Consider the following 27,872-nt stretch of genomic DNA (forward strand, 5'->3'; position numbering starts at 1 on the left):
GACAGGCAGCGTGCAAGAAAGAGTGAGCGCAAAATTTGTTAAACTGTCATAAATATTATTTTCGTCATGGAACACAAAAAAGAAGTAAGAATATGGAATGAGGAGTAGGACGTTGTGTTTCATGAAACTTAAGAGATGTTCAATTGAAATATATATGTATGTATATAAGAAAAAAGCTTTAGTTTAAAATATTATCTTCTTAAAAAACTTCTAACATGTAACATTACAATTAAAAATATAAATATATGCCCATCATTTTTTATTCTCATACCAAAGAAAAAAAATTACTTGGAATACAACAAAAATTTATAAGGAACAACACACCAACACGCAACGCTGTAGTGCATTAAATATGAGATCAAATACAAATATTGAAAACACCAAATTAAAACAGTTTAGCATTAATAAGCGAATGATAAACATGTTTATTACATGTTATCTCTCTCGCACACAGCCTTTTTCTTATTAAAATAGCAACAGCAACAACAACATATGGCAGCAACTACACTAATAAGGCGCGCAATACACCAAGCCTTGCCAACATTTCATCAATGCAAAATCAAAACATTTTTACACATTTGAGTACATTTCAATCAAATAAAAACAACAACAAAAATCTGCAGCTACACATCACAAACACACACACATATGAGTTAACACAGCAGTCATGTTGTTTTGTTGAGTAGAGTGAATTATAAAATTCCAATTGTTTTAATGAAATTGAAACGCAATGAAATTTGAAACATCAGAGTAGCAAGGTATTTTACTCACAAAACTGATGACTGCTCTCTGTTGGCTTATTTTTTGAGTCGAAAATTTTTTATATTTTATTGAAATATGCACGAGTGTAAGTGCTTGTCACAAAACATACGAGTAGCGATGGGCTGTTAAAATATGAGTGCAATGAAATAAATGAGTGCATTAAAAGTATTTTATTAACATTTTAAAAACAGTGCAATTCCCTTTATAATATACTTTTAAAAGTAATGTACTCTTCTATATGTTTTATGAGTTAAGGCGCTTGCGTGCGCCTAGTAACAGTGCAATTAACATTAATTTATTGACGCAGCAGCTGTTAAGTATTGGTGTACAGTGCTGTTATCGTAACATATTTGAAAATATTTCTCTTAAATCTAAGGAAAATGATATAAAGATAGTTTTGCTTACAATGCAATGTTTTAGATGAGCTGTTAACAGAAAGCTGTATTAATATGTGCATTTTAGAGGAATTAACTTATGTTGGATGGTTATCAATAATATTAATAGAAGAATATAATATAAAAACATGTAAGTCATATTCTAATGAGAAAAATTCAAATATTAAGAAAAATATTTAACACATTTTGAACCAGTGATGCAAGTCTAGCCACCGATGATTAGGAAACGCTCACCTAGTCAACTAAAAACAGTTTATTTTTCTGGGGAAAAGTTTTACTCCGTTTCTTGCAACTTTGTCTCTAACTTTATCACATCTTGATTATGTTAGATTGGAGTGATGGTCTTATATAGCAAAGCCCACTTAAGCTCAAATAATGGCCCGTTATCATACCACGGATAAGATATCCCGACCATATGCTTTACCTGAAGATCTCCCTTAAAGACAGAAAATCCAAGACGCGACTATCTTCGCTTCTACAATAAAGCATATAGGAGCAAAACGAACACCTACCATCTTCGATTTATTTGATTGATGTTCGGTCTTTCAATCATTCTGCTGTTAACTTTACTATCAGATATTCCAAAAAATTCTAATAGGATTTAACGATTGCAGCTGTTCAGGTTCTTTTGTTTTAACAGTGAGTGTTGAGTTTTTTTTTTTTTTTGCAGTGAAAGTCTGAAATTGAAGTGATTTTTAGTACAAATAACAAAAAGTATTTTGCTTTTAAAAAAATTAAATTTAATTACAATTTTAAAATTTTCACTAACATTTCGTTATCCTTTACAGTACAGTGTTTTAGCTTAACAGCAACAGTTTGCTTTTACATTATCAGACACTGTACATTGAGCTGCTGCCACAATGTAAATTTAAGAGACAATTTTTCTATTAATTTTCGTTTGTTTAGCTGTTTTGTATTTCATTTCATTTCACTTCTTCTTTGTTTCATTTGATGAAATGATTTTCTGCTCCTTTTTTTTATCAATCAAAGCGTTTTGTGTGAAAAATTCTTTGGAGTACGCGCAATAATCAAACAATAATCAAAACAAATAATAACAACAACAACACGACAGCACGACAACACGACAGCAACAGCTACACAGCAGAGAGGCAAGCATCAACAACAACGACAATGCTTCAAACGTTGGAACGTTACGCGCTTCGTGCTCGTTGGGCGTCACGCATAACCCACAGATTTAGCGCGAACGTTCGACAGCACGGACGGATGTGCGGTTACGTTACCAAGTAGAAATTGCGTCGGCCAACAAATGCTATTCGTTTTACACGCGTGAAAATCAACATAGAATTTTTTTACATATAAAATATAAAACATAACATAATAACATAACATAAACGAAAAAGAAAAAGAAAAAGAAAGGAAAAAGGCCAAAAACGACACCCACCACCAACAAATAACTCCATTACTACTGTCACTGCTGTCGCTGCTGCCGCTGACGTCGCAGCCAAATCGCACAGCACACAAAAACAACAACAGCAGCAAAAACAAAAAGTACGAACGCTACTTCACTCACGCTGAACTTCACGTTTTTCTTCAGTATCAATCAGAATTTTTGGTATTAATATTACTTCTGCTGCTGCTGCTGCTGCTGCTGCTACTTCGGCTGTTATTTTGCCGTTGTTATACTTCTTCTTGTTGTTATTGTTGTTGTTTGCATTGTCGTACTTTATTTTTTTGGTGTTTGGTGTTTGTTGGTGTTTGTTAGTGTTTGTTGTTGTTTCGTTTTCCGATTCTGACTGAATCAGTTTGACAGCAGCAGTTCACACACAAATCGAGAGTAGTCGAATGGCAGGCAGCAAAGTAACGTGAATAAGTGACGGCATCATTCTCTGTTCGACTCTCAAACGGGTAACGACGGAATCAGCAAAAAGCGCTTGCGACGAAAGAACTTTATGAAATTGTACATTTCATTGAATGAAGAAAATATTAAGCATTTCACAAAATATACACAAAACTTATACAAAATATCGAATAATTCATAATTAATAAATTAATAAATAATTAATAATTAATTTCAAATGAAAAGCAGAAAATACAAAATCGTGTATAATTTTTTTAAATAATATTTCAAAAATTTTAATATGGAATGCAAATGGTGTGCGTTACTGAAATGTTTTAATTACTTTGTTTTAATTATAATTTAATAAATTCAAATGAAAAGTGTGATATATATAATATAAATTATAATAAATTAAACAGTTTAAATAATTAAATTAAAACTCGCAAAAAATATTAAATAAAAATCATATCTAGTCAGCAGAAATATTTTCAATGAAAATCTACTAAATAATGAACTTTAATTTTTGTGGGCGTTAAAAATTTAAAAAAAAAAAAAATAACAAAAATGCTATTATAAAATTAATTATAAAGAAGCACGTTTACACATTTACTTAAAACCAAGACTGATTAATTGCAACAAAAATTATAACTTAAATAAAATATTAATTAAAAATATTTAATTATTTAACAAAAACAAAAGAAAAAAAAACAAACACTGTAAACGAAGTATACGTAAAACTCAGCACAAAAATACTAACTTGTAATACAAATTAAATTAATTAAAAACAAAAATATAAATTATTTACCTAAACTTTTTAAATTTATTGAAAAAACTCTTTTTCGTTACTATATATACAAAATAAAAAACAAAAAAAAAGAACAAAAAAACAATATAAACTATTGCATAGATATATGCATATATATATGATAAATAATAAAATTGCTCATGCTAAGGAAATTTTTAATACAAATCTACAATAATTCCAATATAAACCCATAATTGTTATTGTAAAAATAATATAAAATTCAGCTACAACAACAACAACATAAACAAACCAAGTATACGATACATTGCAATTATTATTTAATTTTAAATTAAGCAAAAAAAAAGTTAAAACATATTTTATTATTAAAATTATTAAAAAAAAGTTTTCAAAATTACTCCATAAATTTAAAAAAAAACGAGATATGAAATATTTTATTTAACTAAAAATATAATATACATATATATAAAAATTATTCTTGAGAACAAAAATCCAAGTTATACGAGGCTCAACGCTAACAAATAAAAAAATAAAATAAAATTAATAAATTAATTATACGAAGTACGCAGTGCAAATTATATATATATATATATGTATATATATGTTTGTATATAGATAAATATATATGTATATATAAATAAATAAATCCTAAACAAATGGAAAAAGTTATTAATTACAATTAGTTTATAAATAAAATTTAATTAAGTGTCAAATTTCCAAAATTTACTTTAAGCAAAACTAAGCAAATTAATAAATTAAAACAAAGAGCTAAAAATTAAATATTACTTAATTATCAAATTAGTAATATATTTTAATTAAATTAAATTTTGCTTTAACCAAAACTAGCAACCGCCAAAATTCAAGAAAACTACAAAATGTTGCACGAAGCCCTGATGCTTGAGATCTACCGGCAGGCACTAAACGCGGGGTAAGTTGTCAGACCCCTCCATATTTTAGGGGGGTGTCTCAGATGAAGTGATTTATATAAAAATATTTTGACCTACTGTTTTCACATCATTAAAAATTTGAAAAAAAATCTGACAAGAGTAAGGGTTGTCTAATCTTGGATTATCAAAATAGCTATATACGATTTCAAAGTAGAATATCACTGCTTTCTATTATATTTTTTTCGTTTTTTGTTTTTTCTTGATGAGTACTTCTTACTACAATTATATATATCTAGAATAGAACCAATTATTATTGCAAATAATGTGTATTTTAAAGACATCACAACGCTATATAAGAACAATATATTTTTTATCTAGTTTCTTAAGAAGCCAATCATCTTTTTAGACTAACTAACAAGTTTTTCTTGCCATTGTAAAATGGACTTCAAATAAAAATATTTTTTTCATTTGATTCATTGATTGATTGTTGGTTCTTATTGTCGGAAGCGTACACCCAAGTTCAAAACCCACATGATACTATTCATTTTTGTGAATATGACTTTTAATAAGTTACAGATAATTTTGCTAAGAATCCATCATTCGAAAAAGTTAACTATGTAGCTCTGATAATTGATAGTATTGTTATATTTTTGATTACATATACTATTGTCTGCCATTGCATATAACAATCATCATATATATGAATATATGATTTGGGCAATTAAGAATTAAATATATTTAAGATATTTAAGAAATACCATGATACTATGATAATTGAACATAATCCGAGAAATTGCTTGTGGTTTTCAGTGGCAGAGGTTAATGTATAGTTAACTCAGTATAGGAAAGTCTCTATATATATATATAACGTTGACTTAGGCCTTTAACTCGAGGAATCAAAATTATATTGTTGTGAGGTATAGAAAAATCTTGACGAGTTCTAGAAATTACTATGAATCGAAGATACTATATCAAACGAGGTTGTACAATATATGTGTGCTATAAACGAAAGAGTTAGGTTTCGCTTAGTTACTTTCATACAAGTTATTTTGTTGTAAATCAATTGTTCACTTTTTTCATCCATACATTAAAAAATTGCAAACATATTGCATAATGCATGTATATATATATTAGATTCCTTTTGAGAGTAATTTTATATGTGCGCTTCAACTATCTGCCAACTTAAATAGTCTGGATTTTTTATAAGTTTATATGGAAAAGTACTTTCATATAGTCGAAGACATCAGAGTCTAGTTTACGTATTAATAGTCAGACATATAAATAGACCGACAGATAAATATAAAGCCACACATATAGTTTTTTTTAATCACAATTTATTATTATCTCTGTGATTAGTTTTGAACTGTCACTTAGCCATATAAATATATTCCCCTGATTATCTTGTTCTACCTACCCATACATATATATATATATATATATATATATATATATATATGTAGACATAATTAATGTCATGTACATAATTAATACAACAATTAAATTATTATAAGTATATATAAAAAAAAACACAGCGATTATAAAAAAAATTACGTATTTCACGATATCTCACTATTATTATTATGGAGGTAAGATATAGCAGTGCAGTGTTAAGATCTATTGTTTTCCTATATAATGATTCTTTCATATATATTAATTTTATATGAAGCAAGAATATGTATATATGGTTTAGTTCGGTTTTATTCTGAATGTAAAGTGAATGTGATTCAGATGTCGAATCAACTTCAGATTAGTTGTGAAATAAATCAGCATTAAACTTTTCTCTATGGGATACTTTAGAGTACTGGATCCTTTTTAGGTTATAATCGTTGAAATTTCGACACATAGCGGGCAATAGCTCGATCATAACTTGAAGAGAAATTGGTATTAATTTTCAAAATGTTAAAACTCTGAGGATTGTATACCTAAACAGCACTCTATGTATAGTTTAACACTAAAAAATGTGTAATGGTGACAAATCGCGTTGTCTCTATTTGGCGAACTTTAAATCCAGAAGCTTTACGTCCTTAACAACAAATCCAAAACAGAACGTGTTGTATGGCTTTTGGCAACGCTATGGTGAAACCACATATTTTTCATATCTATATCTTTAATTTCACAGAATTATGTAGCTCTTACGATCATATTTAAAAAAGTACGTGCCTATATCACCTCCAGACCAAATACCATACCACACCGTAATATTTTGTAGACGCAGTGGTCTTTCTAAATTTTATTTTTGATTTTCACTTCACCAGATGTGACGTACCCACCAAGTGAAAGTCAGGGTTCCCAGCTTATTTCCGAATTTAAAATATAATTTTTCTCTTATTACACAGTCCTAATGCATAAATAATGAATACAATTTGACAGTCATATAAAAGTTTACCGCTTTTATATATAACTATATCTTCTGTTATTATGGGAATTATGTTTCTTGGTTAATATTAGTCTATTGTCTATACTAATACTGTTGTTCCACCTAAAGATCGTTTACAGTTTCCCTCGCGTATGTATGCATTAAAACAAAAGAGTGTCTCAGTACTTTTAGCACCTACGTTTAAGCTTATCATGTATCGCTAAATTCATATTTCCAAAAAAAATTAAGTGATTATATCTTTGACACCCAATCCTCATAAAACACGTAAAGTAATTGTTTATGTTTTCAGACCCCAATATAACCTAAAAAACTTTACTTAAATGTAATTATGATTTTATACTGATGTACTGTAGAATTGTTATCAGTGGCTCTGATTAGGATGATATTCCAAGGACTTTGAATCTTCCTAGCCCGAATGACCAATTGCGACATCGTTTTTATTATTGAGTATTACAAAATTTTACTATTAACATTGCAAAAGAATCATTTTGAAGTTAACTGTCGTATATCCGTTTATAATATGGTAGACATATCCTCAATAAAAGAATAGTACAACTTTAGAAATTATTAGTTGATTTTACTGCTATAATTATTTTTTTAATTTAATTCTAATGCGCTCTTGCAAAATTTTGAAATGATTAGTTTAATGAGGGCATCTCGCCATTGTGTGGAGTAGTGAAAGACCAAATGAATGAATTGAGACCATTCCAGAGATCCCATAACTATCGCTATTGTGAAATAGTATTGAATGTTAGTAGAATAAAAGTCAGCTTGCTAACCCAACGGTGGTCTTTTGATGAACCACTTTTTAAAGATGTGTGAAGAATTAAGTACAAGAAATCTTTTAAAACTTAAGTTAAAAAACCTCAGTTAAAAAACAGAAAGATTGTAGTTTTATCAATATTGAGAAAGTAAATACGTATTATTATATAAATAATTAAGTCATTTATTAATTATCGAAAAACATCACCTAAACAAAACACAAGCTCACATCTCGGCAGTCGATATGGATTATATTCTAGGATTGCTATCGAATAGATTGAGTATGCCCCTATGTTTACCAGATCTCTAGTGTTTCTCTATTGGTTCGTCAGCAAATGAAAATAGAATAAAATATTCTATGCCGTTAAAATACACACCTGCTACTACTATATAAACAACATCATCAAATATTGACTGAAACTTTGAAGCTATATCTGTCCAAGACTTAAGTTCATTACTCCATTTAAGATAAAATACCCGGCAGTTTGTTTACTGAATTTTTTCACGTCAGGTGGCGTCAAACGTGACCACATTATACGGCGCTGCTTCGATATTATTTGCAAAGGTTTTCTTTGAATAGCTGCTTAAAAGACTTCATAGCTCTATAGCCTTACTTAAATACTACATAACATGTAAAGATATTATTTCCCGATTATCAGACCTGGCAAAGTTAAATCCGAGTAAACATAAAGATCATCAAAGACAGATAAAAAGCTTCTGTGACTAAAAGGAACCCACATGTGTGACTTTCAGTTTTTTTTTTAACAGCTTTTGCTTCTTCCTCCGACAAAAATCGTTGTCCATGCAATTTATTCTTAACGTTCGGGAACAAGAAGTCATTGAGCACCAAGTTAGTATCCAGACTGTACGGCGGATGACCCATCAATTTGTTGTTTTTGAATATTCAAATAGGCGGTTCTTAGATGAGATGTGTGAGCACTCGCATTGTCTTGATGGAGATGGAGAATAATCTGACAGCGCTTGTTTGCTTTCTGTATTTCACTGAAGACTTCCGGTAAACAAGTGGTTACATACTATTTGGAATTTATTGTTTTGCACTCCAGTACTCGTATTTTATTATTATGTTGAAGCTATTTGAACCAGTGCACTTGAGCACTTTTACTCTTTGTTTACTCTTACTCTTTTTAACTTGAGGTATTTTTAAAACCCCTCTTTACGCCTTCACTGGATTATTGTTTATCACTTCATCAGACTAAGCAATAATTGATCTCAAATCTACATACCTCCCCGAGGAGCCTGTAACTATTCTGAGATTTAATAACGCGGTGTTGGTAAGTCTGTGAGTTTTCGCAAATAGTTTCAGGTCTCTATTCTTCATGTATTTTTTGATGGGATTAATCTTGAGGTCCCTGAGGATGTCCTTCGTCCTAATATACCATGGTACTTTGAAAAAGTTAGCTAGCGAATAGTGGTGTTTGAGGTTTTGTTAAACGCTACACAACCATATAGAATTGACGGACCAATTATTTGGTACTCGTATAGTTGCCACATAACTAGTTTTCTCGAAAAAACAAGCGACCATTTGTTACGAAGTGCTTTGAGCGCGAATAACTTATGTTCCGGCTCATACGCATATATTTGTATCTATGATTTTTCATCTGCTACAATCTTATACTCGTATACGTCTTTTGAAGCACCGCATTGTACTTCTTGAGCATTTATGTGCAGGGTGTGCCAATCGACTCGAGCATCTTCTTGAGATTTTGTCAAATGATGGGGGATGGGATCCAATGAAAACAAACCTTTCTCATGGATAAATAATAGCGAAGTACTTTACATATGATGGTGAAATTAATGCCTAGGGTTCCACCTAAACCTCAATCTCACAGTATGTTGCATGACAATCTTGTATTACGAGTTTTTGCACAGCGTCAATGTTTTCTGGCACAACAAATGATCAATTGATTTTGGACGACCTTCACGAATTTCGTATATTACTGCGACCACGATTGAGATCATTGTACCAGCGTTTCATTTTCACAGGGGCAAAGAATAGAGCTTCATCGCCAAATGTGGAAGTAAGTGCAGAAGATCGATGCACTTATGTTTCGATACTTGTAATCCAAGTCGAAAGTCGTACTAAATCTTTGCACGAACATTTTTTCGCGTTAATTTCATTTTTTTGCGAACACTTAAGTTGCAAATCACTGTAAATAACACAAATAACGCTTTTTCGACAAGAAGTCTAGGAAAGGTTATGTTTAATAATGTCAAACTTTCGCATAGAAACAGAAGATGACACCTGACAATAATCAGTGTTGCGAAGGCTCAAAATATAAATAGTGACCTGCGTATGAACTCGTCTGATAGTTCCAGTCAACTACTTATATATACTGGGACGGACAGACAAAGTCGTTTATTTGAATCACAGACGATTATTGAAATTACTAATTTACTTACATTAATTTTAATTTATTTTATTAATTTTATAATTTATGCTCTACGTAGCTCATATAGTCCAGTTCCACTTAATGTATATAAACTCACTGCAACATCTACCTTAGAGTCAATCCCGACCAGTTTGAGAAGTGGCGCCTGAATGCAGCGACATATTTATTTGCAGTACATGGACATACGTGATCTACTCCTCACCATCCATAATGGATTTACCATTCAGAAACGCATTTTCGAAAGAGTTTTTGTTCAAAAGAGCAGTTAGAAAGACATATCACTGTTTCTATATGCATCACTGGAACTTATTGTCATTATCAAATAATGGATCTACTAGCAACTTAAAATACTAGTATTATATGTATATCCGAACACATAACTATTATTATTATTAACACGTCAAAATAAACTGCGAATATCTTTTAATTGACAATTTCGCAGCACCGGCATTCAGTTAGTCTTTAATGAGTTTCTTTTTCCTACGAGTCTTGCGAGCATTCGCAACCCAACGTCAATATCCTTTCATTTTCTTTCCACATAATTGCTGCCTAAGTGTGTTTATGTCTACTTGACACTTGTTGCATGAATCAGGCTTATTATTTGCATACTTTATGTGCTTCGCCACTACTCTACGAACCAGCCTAGCTCAGCCCAGCTCATTCGCCTCACCACACTACACACTACACACTACACGCTGCGAGATGCTCTTTAAGTTTTAAGAAGGTCATTTGGGATGCTTTACGAATGCGGCGGTCCTCGTACTTCTGTTCGCTTCCTTTTCTCCAAAACATGCTGGCAGGCAGGAAGCTGAGTGTTTTGTAAGTGTAAATCGTTATAGTCGGAATCAGTGTCTGCTACTCTGTGCGAGATAAATTCGACATACACACACACATACGTATGTGGATAATTTTAGATACGTGGCTACCTTAATGCACTGCAAAAGCACAAAGCCATTATTGGCAGTAATTTTTTACGAAAATGAAAACTCGGCCCGAGTCTGTGTGTGGTGTGAGGTTGTATTTAATATTTGTTTCGTTCCGTAATAATTTTTAAATTAACAAATGAAATAAAAACTCATGCCTTCACTCACATATGTTCATCAAGTCTACGAATTCTTTGCAAGACAAATAAGAAAACATCAGACCTCGCCTATAAACATAAGAGACATAAGAAACAAAAGAGACCTTTGGGTATAAAATTCACATATTCTTAATCAGCATATTTAAATCAATCGGCACAGAGTCCATAGCTTTTAACGTGATTCCCTGCTATTAAGACTGAACACCACAGTGTGTTCGGAACACTCGCATCACTATTATGTAACGCTGAGCGCTACCGTTGGAACTCTGTCGGTGCCAATTAAAGCTGTGCGTTTAAATATAGTTTCCTTATTAGAATGGAGTGAGACCCAACTAACATCCTCTCCACCACTTCATGGTGTTGTCAAGCACGACGAAAGTGATGAATACAGTCATTTACAACGATACCCGCATATTAAAAGGTGTCAACCGATGCTGTAGGCCCTGATTCCATTGGTACTTAATTTACTTGCGGTCTGGTACCGCAAGTGAAACCCACTCATAGCAATTTATACGGAAGACAGAAGACTCTTGCGGAAGACATGTCTTATCCTGAAATTATTCAACTTCTTTTTTGGGGGGATGTAAATCGGTACAGCAATAAATGTTTGCGTGTCTTTCATAAACTGTTTATCAGATAGACGAAAGAAAGTTGGCAAAGAGTAGTTTTAGAACGATTATTGATCATTTGTCGGAAGAACTGAAATCCGAGAAGTGATTCTGTCACTGCCTTAAACATTAAGCAATTGGCGCTAGTTTTCTTCTAATATTTTTTAAAACATTTAAGCGATTTTTTTTCTATATTTATTTTATGTTGAAAATATTTCAGTGAAACTTAAATGATAGCAATCACGACTGTCAAAGTAATTTGTTAAGCAAAGAGAGAGTTTTTCTAAAAAATGTGGAATTTTATTTTGAAAAATGAAACAAACTATAAATGGAACGAGTATATTTCTTACGGTAGATAATTTGACGGCATTATTGATAGGAAATAAATTTGGACATATAACCTCCACGGAACCATCTGAGGAACGGTATACTAGAGACACGATTACTCATAACAATTTTAATTATTTTTGAGCATGTCTTACGAATATTACTTTTGGTTCCCAAGTTAAAGTCGTTGTTGGCTCTCGCTGTAGACCAAAGATTTCAAAAACCTGGTGGTTAGTTAAGCGGTCTGTTTCAGCACTTTATGTTTCTATCTCCGTGCAACAAGTTAATGGTCGTTCTAGAAGTTCGGCAAGTGGTAACTTAAATCTATATGTGAAATTGTATTGGCTAACAATCGACATGTGAAAAATTTCGATGAAGAAGAAGATGAACATCCCAAATCAATGGTGCACGGTTATTCGAAACAGCACAGAGGCAAAACAAATGTATCGCGCTCTTGTGCGATCACAGAATATAACAAATATATGTGTGGTGTGGACAGATTTGACCAAAATTTGGCGTAATATCCCATTGCTTACAGAGAAATTGTGGTCCAGCATCTTTACCTGGTTGATAGATGCTTGTATTCAAAATACATGGCAAAACCGTTTCCTTTTAAAAAAACACGTGCCCTAGGCGATCCACGGTTACCATATGGTAACGCAGGTTTTTCACATTTTCCGAAAAATTGTCAACACGAATCAAAAAATTGATCTCATATTACCGGGTTAAAATCAATGCCATTTCAGAACGTGTGCTTGCACTTCTTAAATTAAGAAATCGTTTAAAACACTTGTTATGGGCATTAATGATGGTGACACTTGCGTTTTCTTCAGTAGTCACATCAAACTATGAGGAATGTCGGTAGCTGATGATAAATTGTGCACCACCCGTAGAGATATGCAGTCGACACAGATCGTGTAGTCATTCATTGAATGAATATATAAAGGTTTAAGATGTTTTAAGATTTAGTGTACCCTTCAGATAATAGACGAACAACTTAATGACTTTTCAGCCCGAACTGCCATACAGTTCCATGCATATAAGAGACCCAAATACGTAATTAAAAAGTGGCAATGGTTTTAAAGCGACTTTTGTAGTTCATTTCGTTTCTTTTCTGAAAGGTATTCCGCTGCTATTGGACCCTATTACAAAACCCTATAACACCCTATATGGGTTTTAGAGCTCTTAGTACTCGTAGTACACTATATAAAATATATTAAAAATATATGAAAAAATGATCTCAAAGTAAAGGTGCTAAAAATACTAAACCCTTTTGATTAGTAGTTAATAATATAATATATAACTGAGATGAACTGAACTATAGCCCTGCAACTTGCGAGGTCTGCGCATCTACATAATAAATGAAAACTTAATTTTTTCTGTGACTACAAGGAGTGTGAGTGCGGAACCTAAATCTCTGTCAATGCCTGCCTATTAATAAAAGGTTGGTTAGAAGAGAGATAATACTATAAATAGTACTTTGGTCCTTATCCTTATCTAGCTAAGGATTGTTTATTTATATTTATTTATATTTGTAGTTACTGATTCGTATGTAAATACTTTTCTTTTTAATTTTGTGTTTAATTAAATTTTTTTTTTGAAACGATCAAAAAAAGATGTAATAAAGTAGACTTTAGACCTTTCGTCAAGATCTTTCGATATTTTGAAATGTGTTTTATATATAACATATCATTCGCTATTTAAATAAATATTTTTTTTGTTTTTTTACAATTATTTGATCATTCGTTATATGGAGGGTTAGTTATGTCAGGTATTTGTCAAATCGACTATCTTCTGTTTTCTGTAAACATTTTTTTTTACTATTATTGTTTTTTACATTTTTTTTATTTATTTATTTGTTTTTTTTTTATTTTTTTTTTTATTTATTTTATTTTTTTTATTTTTCTTTTTTTTTAATTTCCCTATAAGGTTTCTTAATGAAAATTAAATACACACAATGTTTTGATATATTATTGATATTATAAACATATGTATATATATTACTATATATGTTTGATTATTTATACTTGCTCTTTATTATTCGTACTTAATTTACGATAATTTTTTTCAATTTATTTTTATAATATTTTTAAAATTGTTTTTTTAATTTATTGTTTAAATTTTTTTTTAAATAAAATTTCATCTTTTTTTTTTTCTTAATTTCCACATAAAATTTATTAATGAATATATAATAATTTTTTTTGATATATTATTGATATTATAAATATATACATATATTTCATTATTGCTATAAGTGCTATTTATAAGTCGTACTTAATTTATAGATAATTTATTTTTCTAATATTTTTAAAATCGTTTTTTAATTTTTTTTTAAAATTTTATTTAAATTTTTTTGTTTGTTATATCCTTATAAGGCTAATTAACGAATATTTAATGATATTGTTTGAGTTCAGTCCGATTATATATACTATATAGTATGTGATTTGCTCTATTATTTGTACTCATTTTTATAAATTCTGTTATGAGTTAACTATTGCTTGCGTATTCCTCTGTGTCTGCCACTTATACATCCAATTTGTGACTTTCTAACGACTATTATCTTTATTCATTTGCTAGTACAGTATGACCTCGTTCAATGTAAATTATAGAATTTAAGGGTGTTGCAATAACAGAGTTTAGTTTATTTTTTACATTTAAAATTTTTAAATCAAATAAAGAGACATTAACGCAAAGTTTATTAGAAAATAATATGATTACTCATTTTTATTAATAACAACATAATTGCAATCATACTTTATCATAATAACTTGTTATTTCAGCTTGCTTTTAATTGCAATTAAGATCCATTGTAACTGCCTCCTTTTTTGGATCTTTAAGATCCTCTTACTTTTGTAAGAGGTATGGAATTTTCCTCAACCCATTGTATGCATGTGTTAAGTGCATTTATTGCCACGCCATTTTTGATTTTAAGTGTAATTGCATGGCCTCAGTTCCCGAGTCTGAATCGACATCAAGTTGTGCTGCAAGAGACACATGTTCCAAAGAAATTTCGTTGACCCACTCATGCATTTCTTGTTGAGAAAGAACATCTGAAATAATTTTATAATTTCATAATATTCTTATGCACCGAGAGTGTGTTCGCAAATTCTTGTGATTGAGTATAGGAGGAGAGCAAATAAATGAAAATAATTAGCAAAAGTTGCATTCTTCGCGGTAGTCTATTTTCAAAGTTACAATATCAAAGGTAATACAGGGAAAATTTATGAGGTTGCATGAACCGAGGAGTTGCGATATTCGAGGGTTGCATTAATCGAGGTCATACTGTACTATTCTTTATTGTCTCAAGTCGATTAGTTAGTTAATCTTTATTAATTCCATATGATCACATAATCACTCAGTAAATTGCACACAGCACACAGCGCACAGCACACTACGTTGACACATACACATACATGTACGTAAACATAGATATGGGAAGGTTAGCCGACCTCAGTTGGCAGGGGAAAATTAATAGATAAATTGATTTATTAGAATTCAAAGCATTAATTGCGGGATATTAATCAACTGCATATCTCTAATGCACAAAAAAAAATACATAAACATACAAAATAATTTGCATGGAAGTATGTATAAATGTGTGTGTGTATGTGTGTGTGTGTGTCTATATGTGTACAAATATAAATCAATAACTTGAGCAGTACACGTTTTCATTTTTGCATCTGTAACACTTCCTCCTCTGCTTACGTTGCTGCGGCCGACGTTTAAATAGGCTAAATTGTTAATTTTGTTTTAATTCAATAATTACTTTCTTATTTACGTACAAATTAATATACTTGTTCATGATTAACGATTTAACGCTTAAATTTGTATAAATTGTGTACTACTTAAGGAAATTTGCATAAATGCAACCGCGCCAGCAGCAAAGCAGCAAAGTAGCAGCGCAGCAGCAGAAAAAAATATAAAAAAAGACTAAGCAAAAAAAAAAAACAAGAAAAAACAAAAGCAAAAACAAATTATATTGATTAATACTGCACTGCACACACATTAAATGAACTGTCTTCAGGTTAATATAATAATGTATGTATGTATATGCAAAGCACGAGTGCTATTGTACCACACACAAACATACATACGTGTGCAGATATATTATGTTTTTTTTTCCGCCTATTTATTATTGTAGATTTTTATTTAATTTCATTTTATAATTAATTGTGTAAATTGTATGAGTTGTATAAATAATAATAATTTGTACTTGAAACATGTACAATAAATCCACCAAACAATTTCAATATCTAGCTGTCATCTATTTTTGTAATTTGTGAGTGAAAATTTACTGATAATCGATTAAAATGAAATAATATAAAAAAATTATATAAAAAATATGTATGGAAATAGTTAAACCATTTTAACGGGTGCATGCATATACATACATACATACATACATACATACATACATACATATATATATATATATAATATAAAATGACAGTTACTCTACAATCGTACAAATAACGACACCCTACACAAACATATGTACATATACAGTTGCCAGCATGACTTTTCATAGGTATGTAAATACATATGTTCGTAAAATGTGCGCTGCACTATATAGGAGCATGTTTTGTGTTTTGTATGTCGCTGTACTACATGCTGAAGCCTCCCTGCTTCAGTGCACTCATACAAGTACGTACGTATGACATACATATACTTGCTGGTATTTTACTGTTGCATATTAGCAGCTTGTAGAATGTTAATGCCCATACATGTTTGTATGTTTCAATATATGCCAACAAATTCTCTAGTTTAGTAAAACTACATGCAAAACACAAAAAGTCTACAATACATATAACAACAGCCATAAAATAATAAAAACAACAAAAATATTAATTTTTTTTTTCTTAACATTTTGTATTGAAACACTTAATGGCTAACGCCGCGAACTTAGGAGAACACAACTTAGCATTTGGCTATGCTTAATGTTTAATGTTTTCTGTTTTCCGTTTTTTTTCTTTTTCTTTTTCTGTAGAATTTAATTCATGTTATTCTGCTTATTGTTTGACTTTTGTTGTTTTTATTTGCTGTGTTTTTTGTGAATATTGTTGTCTTTTAATTTTTTGAAGTTGTTTTAAGGAGTGTTTAAAAATCCATGAAGTTACAAGCTCAATTAATAAAATATCAAGCAACTAATTTGCGATGGAGTGCATTTGTTGTTGCTTTCATTTAATTTATTATTTTGACTTTTATTTCATTTTTATGATTTAATTTTAAGAAATTTATTTATTATCTAGGAATTATATGCAAATTAATTATTTAAAAAATACTCATTCTTTTTAGAACACCGAATTGTTTTTTGATCTTAGAAAAAACTGCCAACTGAAAATAGTTAGTCGTGCCGTAGAGCTGGCTAGAAGATATGATTTATATTTTTATTTGCTAATAAAGATCTAAATTCTCTTACTCTCAAAAAAAATTAACACACCTTTGATGCTTCAAATTATACATATGCACATATGTAAATATGTATTACTTTTTAGAAAATGCTTTTAGATCCACAGAACATAGCTCAGATCCCATTTAACATAGCATATATGTATATGTATGTGCTTTTAGAAAACTCCAAAGGTCCGTTAAATTTCATTGGATGCCAAATAATAACAGCATGAAATGAAGTTTGTCATGTAATGAAGATATTTTCAACTTCAAATTAAATTATTAAGAAACACTGATATTACATGATATTAAGGATTTTCATGAATTTCCCATGTATGCAGTTTTTTCTACTTTATCCTTTCTATGTTCGCATACATTACATAGGATGCCTTTGTGTACAAAATCGCTTTTTTTTGTTTCTAATCGCTAACACAGACACATACATAAAAAACATCATATTTCTTTTATTATTTGTTGCCTCCAATTTTTTTTCTCGACTTTTTTCATCACATTTTGTTTTTTTTTTAATTGCATACTGAAGCAATTTATTCAAAAGTCCATTTAAATAAGTCTGTGCACCTATACAAACGCAGTTCAATTATTAGTACAAAACACACTTGCAGCATTCAAATAATAACAACAACAACAACAACAACAACAACAACAACGTAAGGCAGCACAGTTACGTTATGCGTTTATGTCGCATAAGTGATTTGTCAGCAGAAAAGACGATATGAAAATAAAAAAAAATTTTTTTTTATAATTTACAAGTACTTCGTTGTCGCTGCTAATACCAAATGCTGCTGCTATTGATGACAACGCTTGCTTTTGTTGCTTCTTTATCGTTTTTCTTAAAAACAAATCAAGTCTACACTGCCTTTTGTCATTAAAGCTTCTGTGTTATTATTATTGTTGTTGTTTCACATACTATTTTTATTCTTGTTGTTGTTGTTGTTGTTGTTGTTGTTGTTGTTGTTGTTGTTGTTGTATCATACATAGTAAAAGCTAGACGTAGCTTTAGCGTATCTCGCGTTAACATTACCACATAATGCATGCGATATTTACATTACTCATATGCATGTGCTTTTGTAGCTTAACATACAATAACATAACAAGAAAATGGTGAGAAATAAGTTTTTCATTATGCCAATTAAAATATTAAAAACAAAAAAAAATAAACGGCTTCAAAAATAATAACAACAAGAAAAACAGAATACTGAAATGACTAAAGCTATTACGGCGTCTACATTGCGTCTGGTGTTGTTGCTTTGTTTTATGCTTGTTTTTTTTTCTTAACTTTTGTTTTGCATTTTATTATTTAAAAAACAATTAAAAAAAATTTAAATGACATTTTGAACTATTTAATATAAATAATAATAATAATTAAATGTTAAGAAATGTACCGAAAGAATAAATAAATATTTAAAAAAATTGAAAAATAAAATTAATAAATAAATATCTAAATAACATATATTCTTTTACTTCGTTTTTTCAAAATTTTTTGCTTTGATTTTACTAACAAAAAAATATGTCTACGAGAGTTGTTTGATGAGTGAGTAATGTTGACGGAAGAAGGATTTTTTTCTACCGTTTGAGCTCTACTATATGACAACAATTCATTGCAACAGTACTTCAATTTTTTGAATCCTTCATGGGTGGTCCGTTGCATGTTTTCAGGCCATCACTCCTCCTTATTCCGTATTCCTGATTAGCGACATAAGTTCTGTGTCAATTTTTCCAACTTTATGAGATTCCATAGTTGTTCATCAACTTAATTATATTTGTTAATATATATATCTTCCATATCGGCTGTCAAAATCTTTTCTAACCCTTTTCTAAATCTTTTCTTTCAAAAGTGTTCTTGTAAATTTGATTAATCCGAACAAAACCAATTTTTTTAATGTAATCTGTTTTAATATTGAGAATTGAAGATTGATCTAAAATACAATTATATATAGTTAAAGTTTAGACTTAGACTACAGTTATTTTTAGTTCTTCCAATACAGTTTGTAAATCAACCTTAAAGACTTCACATGTCCCATTATATTTAGAAATGTTTGCATATATTCATTGGCTGATAAGTTCATAGAATAATCTGTGTTTAAATCCGACTTTTTATATTAATCAATTTCGGTGATGACTTTTATATCGGAGCCAAATTTCTTACTTTGGAGTATTTTTTTGTGATCTGCTAACAGGTAATAATCGATTGAAACCAAATGTTGCAAACATGGTGGGTTTTGGGAGAGTTTGAAGTGTGATTCATGCACTTCGAAAGCTAAGAGGAAACTTTTTTTCTTCAAATAACAACCGTTTTGTGATTTTTTTCCTGAGATGTATTAGTTGGGCCATATAGCGATCTCTATGAATGGACTGACCTTTTTCAAAGTAGTCGTTGAAGAAAACTCCACGCCAAGCCTAAAATTCTGATGCTATATTCTTGTCAGCTGTCTTGTTATGTTTTGGCTACTTTGAGTGAGTTTCTCCGCGTGATTCGACACTGTAGTAAGGCGCTAGATCCAAGTTTTGTTAAGTGTTACATACCAACACAAAAAATTATTTTTATTTTGCTTCAACAGGTACATGTTACTGTATTTGGTAAACTGTCAGCAAACGCGGTACCCACTTTAAAATGAATTATCTCCCACTTTGAGATATACCATTTTTCTCGATGAATCAGAGTCCAGACAAGGCTTACCAAGTGAATCTTTTGCTGTTAATGTATTTTTTCTTAATAAAAAGCAATTATAAACCAGGAAACGAAATTGCTTTGAATCGATTATGCTGAAAATACAAAAAAAAGCGTCACTAAAAGACCTGTAACTGACATTTAAGGATCGCCAATTTTCAAATTTTTCTATGACATTGAATTTTCATTAATAACGCTGCCTATGTGTCATCCTACGGATTGGACTTAACGATCAATATATATGTATGAATATCATCTCATCCTAATAATAATTAGCATACATGTATTTTATAATTATATTTATAATTTTTATATATTTATCTACATTTTTTATATATGCATTTTTTAAGTCAAACCTCTCCTTTTGAAGAAATAAAGATTCTTCAAATAATTTACTTAAATTAATTATAATAGATCAATTCTTAAATGACTGATTCAACCTTAACTTAACACATCTCTTCTTCTTAATTGATTTTAACATTACATGGACTTTAAGGCAGTTCGTCTCTTCAAGTTCTGCACTACTATATTGTTTACTATGTATATTAATTCTCGCTATTTCCTACTAGTTTCCCTTGATTAATTGCTTTCAAACATTTGTACGTTCTTAGCCCGTCCCCCTAATATATGCGTTCCTCTCTCTTTATTCCAATCTTCTTTCCCATTTCTGCTCATACACTTACGAGGGTGGATTTGCTAAGAATTTCGTTTCTTCATATATAGCCGTTGGTTTTGTTTGGCCGTCGGTAAATCGAACTTCGAGCAATGAATAAAACTAAATATGAACGAAATTAAATTTAAAGTTAATTTTAATATAAATATTTATTTAAAATTTAAGTTATTATTCTCTTCTTTCCAAATAATTGTTTTTACATATTTTTATATATAGATTAATTATAAAATAATTTCAATTTTTTAATTTATCATGTTTTTTATATAAAAAAAAATTTAAAGAAGAGAAGCTTATTTACTTTCTTGTTTATGTTGTATGTAGTTATACATTTTTATATAAAGTATTATTAATTAAACATAATATTAAAGAATTAGTATTATGTTAACTACAAGGAGAAGACTTCAGTAAAATAAAACTGAGGTTACCAGTAGTTGGCTGGTGTGATGATATCTTGTGTCTCATGGTTTGGTCTGAATCAGTAGAGAAATGGTGGTGCAGGAGCTTCCGTTCCCATTTGGTATTAAAACATTCCGCTTCTTATTTGAAAGGTTCGGATTAGTTTTGGATGAACGCGTGCTAATGTGAACATCACCTCATACACTTGGAGACAATTATTGCCCATTGTAATTATTATTATTATAATAATGATATTTTTATAATATTATAATTATTCTATAAATATCATGTCATTACATGTATTGTATGCAATTTTTTTCGCTATAATTGAATAGATTGGTAATCTAATACAATATTATAAGTAATCTATTACAGATTATATAGACTAATTGCACTACACAAAGTTTAGCTTAGCTGTGCTGTGTTAGTTAATTGTGCGTATTTTTAAAATAAATAAATTTTGGCTGTATGGTCAGTCAAAAAAAAAACTTTTGTTGTAGTTCACTACTTTTCGAAACTTCTCCATAAAATAAATAAATATTGTTTAATAAATTTTGAAATCTACTTTATTTATATGAAATCTTTTTTCTGTTTTTTTTTTTGCAGCGCCTTACCAACAGCCCGGCCACACTCCACAGAATCAGCGAACTCCAGTGAACGCTGCCCCTCGCACGATTCAAATTCTTCGGAAAACGGTCGAGACGCTAGAGACAGCGGTATTGCTAATGTAGCTGGGAATGTCTTACCAGTGCCAACTTCTCCAAATTCCACTTTCCCAGCTGTACCACAAAGCTTACCCGCACAGCCGCCATCGATGGAAGCATACTTGCATATGGTTGCTGCAGCAGCGCAGCAATATGGATTTCCGCTTGGAGCCACAGCTGGCGCTCGTTTGCCATTGCCATTACCTACAGAAGCTGCTGCACCATTTAAATTGCCACCTCAAGTATCACCTACAGCTTCGAGCAATAATTCAGAGGCTTTAGACTTTCGTACAAATCTTTTTGCACGCGCTGAATCAGCCGAACCGGCTGCTTCTGAGGAAGATGAAGAGGACGAGGATAACATGGATATCAATAATCCACTTGATTTATCTGTAGGCCCGCGTAAACGCAATGCTGATATTGGACATGAATCGGATTCTACAATGGGCCAAATACAAGTGAAAAAGATTTTCAAAAATGATAGTCCACCATTGGTTGCACCACCAACTGTACCAGCCGCGCCATTATTGCCGTCAGTTAATCCATATTTAGCTGCTGTTGCGGCAGCGAATATTTTTCGTTCCGGTCAATTTCCGGATTGGAATGGTAAAAGTGATTTAGTTGTAGATCCTTTGGAGAAGATGTCAGACATTGTCAAAGGTCCACGCAAAGAAAAGAATTCTCGCTCAGCAGTTACGCCGACGAACGTACAGCAGACGCCCTTAGTTTCCGGTGCAGGAAGCAATAATACAACATTGCAGCCATCCACGGAGGGGATGTCGAAAGCGAGGCACAATATTTGGCAGTCCCATTGGCAGAATAAAGGCGTTGCTAGTTCTGTATTCAGATGCGTTTGGTGCAAACAGAGTTTTCCTACACTAGAAGCACTGACAACTCACATGAAGGATAGCAAACATTGTGGCGTCAACGTACCACCATTCGGTAATCTTCCTAATACAGATCGTCATCATCAACCTCCACCACCAACACAGCCTAGTTCAGCACAACATTCCCATAATTTACGTAAACAAGGTGGAAATTCGTCAGCGCCATCCAACTCAAATTCTTCACCCTCTGCTGCCGCCAAAAATGCATTCCAATACCGTGGAGACCAACCAACACCGCTACCCAGAAAACTTGTACGCGGACAAAATGTTTGGCTTGGCAAAGGCGTCGAACAGGCTATGCAGATTTTGAAGTGCATGCGTTGTGGTGAAAGTTTCCGTTCGCTTGGAGAAATGACCAAACATATGCAGGAAACTCAGCATTATACTAATATACTCTCACAAGAGCAAACAATATCAATGAAGTCCTCTTCGAGTGACGCAAAAGACGGGCAGAATAGCTTGAGCTCTGAAGAAAGTCGCACATTGAGCGCTGTACTCACATGTAAGGTATGCGATAAAGCATTCAATTCACTGGGTGACTTGAGTAATCACATGGCCAAAAATAATCACTATGCCGAACCGTTGATGCAATCAATGGGAGGCGCTAGTAATCGAAAGCGTCCAGCTCCGAAGAAACGTGAAAAGTCATTACCTGTACGCAAGTTACTTGAAATGAAAGGTGCACAAAATGAGTCTGACATTATAGAGGCCAAAATGCATCGTCCTTTCGACGGTGCTAAACGTATGTCATTGGACGGTACAGGCGTTGGACCAGGAAATGAAAAGGCGGAAGCTGCTTTGTTTGCCGAACGCATGCGCCAGTACATATCCGGAGTAAAATCGGCAGAAGAAACTGCTAAAGCAAACTTGAGCACTGCCAGTCTATTGGGAAAAACTAAGTCACCTGAGCTAGAACCAAAAAATGGTGCCACCAAATCATCAACAGGTTCTTCGTCTGTTTTAAGTGCCATTGAACAAATGTTTACCACTAGTTTTGACACACCGCCTCGGCATACCAGCTTACCAGCAACAAGTCCTTCTAATTCATCTACTAAAAACACATCGCCTGTGGCTTCCAGTATATTAAAACGTCTTGGCATCGATGAGACCGTAGATTATAATAAGCCACTTATGGATACAACGGATCCTTATTATCAACATTATCGATACACCAGTAGTGAACGCAGTGGCAGTGAATGCAGTGCTGAGACACATCCAGAACAAAGAAAACTTGATGCACCTACACCCGAAAAAATTCAAACCGAAGAAACTGTTAAATCCGACCACGCAATGGAAATTAAGAAAGAACCAGAAAATGATAAAATGGATGAGACGGAACCTTTATGTACGTCAAATGATCATGTTGCACAAATAAAAATGGAGATCAAGTCTGAAGTTATTGATGACGAACCAAAAAGTCCACAGAACTTGGAAAAAATAGATGGCACACCTAATGGTACGGACTTCAGTTATGCTCACAATAATAATAATAATAATAACAACAATAAAGAGCGCAGCATAACACCCACAAAAACGAACAATACAAGTCCTTTACCAAGAACATTACCACCGCGCAGTCCCACCGACAGTCATCGTTCCATTACACCAAAGTCCCCAGCTTCCAGCATTAAGTCCTATGACGGTGAAAAGAAGTATCCCAGCGATTCTTTGAACGCATTATCTTCAATGTTCGATTCGTTAGGCAGCTCTACATCGAGCACACCCAGCACTCGGGCACAATCCTCATCATCGCTGCTTAATAACAAAATTGAATCCCCGGAAAATCTTAGCACTACAAACTCCTTAGCCGCCTTACGTCAATTTTGCGTCAAAAAAGAGAAAACCGCCTAAATACTTTGTTTCCATTTTTTGTTCAGAGTAAAAAATACTTAAAAATTTTTTGTTTGTCACATTTCGGTGTAGGACCGGAATTGTCGTTTTTCGTCGTGGTGAAGGCGTGCCATACTTTACTGCCATTAGTTATCAGCTGCCACTTAACGCTGTTACTCATCAAGAGAAATAGCCGACTGTTCGGCAGTTGTCAGTTGCCAGAGTTGGTGAGGACCCGACTTACTTGAGTGACAGGCTGCAAGAGTCTGGCGTCTTATAATTTGTTAAAGATACGATGGCAGAAGGAGCAGTGGTGTAGGTGCGTTGAATGTCTAAAATGTTGGTACTATATTGACTTGTGTGAGGTCGTGGAAAGCTGATGTCAAGTTCTTATCAAGGAGTGCTGATGTTACAAAACGACTGTTCGGAAGTTTAAAATTAGGGCCGTCGAAAAAGGCGCAGAGTCTACGAAACGAGGATTATTAGTACTGCGTTCAGACACATATTCTAGCAGTAAAAAGTAGCGCAAATAGAGTGGGCCCACTATTTCCTAGTACCACACGAACACACAAGCATACCAAATATATATTCATACATGTACATACAACCACAGTTTCATACGAACACATACAATTGCAGATGCTATGCGAGCTAGAACCCAATCACATGTGGCAGAGGAGAAGGATAAACAGACTCACCTGCGCATGGTTCCAAAGGTAATTATTTATTCATTTGAAACGCTAAAATAAATTATTAACAAAAGCCTTAACAAAATAGACTCGTAGCGGAAAATTAAATAATTTTCCACATTTCTAAAATAGATTTTTTTCGTATTTCAATTTTGCGCTTTTGTTGATATTTGGTAATTAATCACAAATATTTGTGTATTTATTTTTAGTGGCAACGCAGAGACGAAGGAGTGTGCGAACAGCAAATGTTCAGCGTCTTTCAAGTGTATCAGATTCAATACAAATCAGAAATGAGCTATCAAGCGAGCAGATGGATGGACGGACGAACGGATAAACGTACAAACAGCTGGCCAAACAGTAGTATGAGGTGTGAACGGATAACCATTTTCTTTTGCTCAGCAAAACATCGACAACGGCCCTTTTGCAGCGGTGCCTCTACGATCTCTTGACCATTTCGGATGTGCTTCATCAAGGCTTTTTATTGACTGATCGTCAGTTAAGGGTTGAAAAGAGCATGAAAAAGGTACAGACACGCATACAAAGACAGACATACTAGCTGTAGAATGAAGAAAGATAGCAATATATTATTTGTAATCGTATAAGAGAAAGAGCAATACTACTATCTTTGCCTTTAAAAGTCCTTTTCAGGGCTGCAAATCATTTAAAAAGAGCTAAAAACAGTCAAATTTCAAAATGTTAAAATCTGTCAAATCTTTGTTCTTTATATCTTCTCAAATTTTTATTTTTTATATATTCTTTTATTTTTTATTTTATTTTGTTAGAGAGGTCTGAGTTTTTCTCTTCTTTAGTGCATTCAACTACTAGATACGAAACTGCGTCTTAAGAAAAATATTTGCTGTGAAATTAGGTATTTTCTATTGAAATGTCTAAAATACAGATTCTGTGGTCTATCTGTATTTGATATATATTATATTATCACCGCATTATGTCTTGCTTTCAGAACACACTAAAAGTTGTTTTATTATTAGGGATTTTTTTCCTCCGGTGATGCTTGACGTATATTTTTGTCAGTTCTAAAATTTTATTAAAAATAGTATTTATTGTACATTATTTTAATACAAGGATTATTATGTACGCCTCCGTCACTTAAGTATTTAGTATGTAGTATTTATTAAATATAGATCAGTTTTTTTCAATACTTGTATAAATCACAATATTGATGGCCATGCGGGTCACAAGAAAGAAACCACTGTCTTGCTTCCTATCTGAAAAGTACCAGTAATTTTAAAGTAGTCAAAAACTGATAACACTTCATATTACTATCTTGAATGATATTTTTAAGATTTATTTTAAAATATATGGAGTGTGGCTTTCTCGGACTATTAAAAGTATATTTTCACCAATGGTTAACAGTTAATAGAGTTAATGAAGTACAACGACGTTCAGTTGAAGAGGTTGCATTTCTTTTGTTTGTGGTATGAAAATATTTTGTGTTTTCTGAATTCAGACAGCTTTTTTTGAAGTGTATTTCTACACTACAAAAGTTCTACAGAAATTCCTGCCTAAGTAACTACTTGAACACTTTTAGTTAAGTGCTTATAATTTTCAAAGACTGAAGTATAATGTGTGGACATATTCCTAATATCTCCGCGGTTTTAAAATAAATATGATATAGATTTCTAGAGAGAAACTTTTCATTTTAATATACCTAACCAAATTCAGATATACAATATTATAATAGAATATTTTATAGTTATTACTCACACAAACTGGACGGTTCCATTTAAGCCGAGCATTCAGACACAAACCTATTGCTTCAGACACTTTTATATTAAAATGAGGTCTTTCCGAAACTCCCACTTAATTGTATTAACAAGATAATTGTAATAAGTGTTGATATAAGGGAGAAAGTATTTTATTTTTTTCATATTCTTCATGGATACATTATGAAAGAGTTCTAAAAGGTAATCAAATTGTTTGTGCCACGGTTTGTAGCAATGTGTTTTTTCAGTGTAATGTATATTATATTGTCAAGGTAGGGCGAGATGAATGTATTCCCTTACCTCACTGGTTAGCTATAGGAAACGTTTTATTCGCGTTTTCGAGTAAAAAGCTCAGTATTTAATAATTTTCTGCTAATAACTCTATTGGGTTTACTCGGTTACCAGGGTCGCTGCCTCTATTGTATTTAAAATTTAAAGGGATTAGCTAAAGTGAGAACGTAATCCGGGTTTTTCTGGTGTTGAATTAATCTGTAAAAAAGCTTATACAGATATTTTTAATTCCTACATGCACTGCAAATATTTTTCTTTGATCGTAATTATATTTCGTTTCGCATATTTTTAATTAAATTGCAATGTAATTAATGGCATCGTATTCGCATTGGGCAACACTCACTCAGCTTTAGTATCTTTTCTCCACATTGAATTTAACAAAAATTTTTTGCCAAATTAGTTTATAACAATTTTATTTTCTACTTAT

General features: G+C 31.9%; 1 protein-coding gene across 1 annotated transcript; it reads left to right on the forward strand.

The window, feature by feature from the left end:
* The first annotated feature begins 4,520 nt into the window (after positions 1-4,520).
* Positions 4,521-27,872, forward strand: LOC119689382 (protein teashirt). The gene is made up of 3 exons (XM_038104205.1): positions 4,521-4,646; positions 21,927-25,457; positions 25,640-27,872. The coding sequence occupies exons 1-2, from the start codon at positions 4,594-4,596 to the stop codon at positions 24,760-24,762; spliced, it is 2,889 nt and encodes a 962-aa protein (XP_037960133.1). The 5' UTR covers positions 4,521-4,593; the 3' UTR covers positions 24,763-25,457; positions 25,640-27,872.

Source organism: Teleopsis dalmanni, chromosome X (genome assembly GCF_002237135.1).
Source record: "Teleopsis dalmanni isolate 2A chromosome X, ASM223713v2, whole genome shotgun sequence".
Taxonomy (NCBI): domain Eukaryota; kingdom Metazoa; phylum Arthropoda; class Insecta; order Diptera; family Diopsidae; genus Teleopsis; species Teleopsis dalmanni.

Excerpts from the sequence above, each read along its gene's own strand:
- LOC119689382 (XM_038104205.1), top strand. The coding sequence starts at position 4,594 with ATGTTGCACGAAGCCCTGATGCTTGAGATCTACCGGCAGGCACTAAAC. Across the intron at positions 4,647-21,926 it reads CGGCAGGCACTAAACGCGGG|CGCCTTACCAACAGCCCGGC; the intron begins GTAAGTTGTCAG and ends TTTTTTTTGCAG.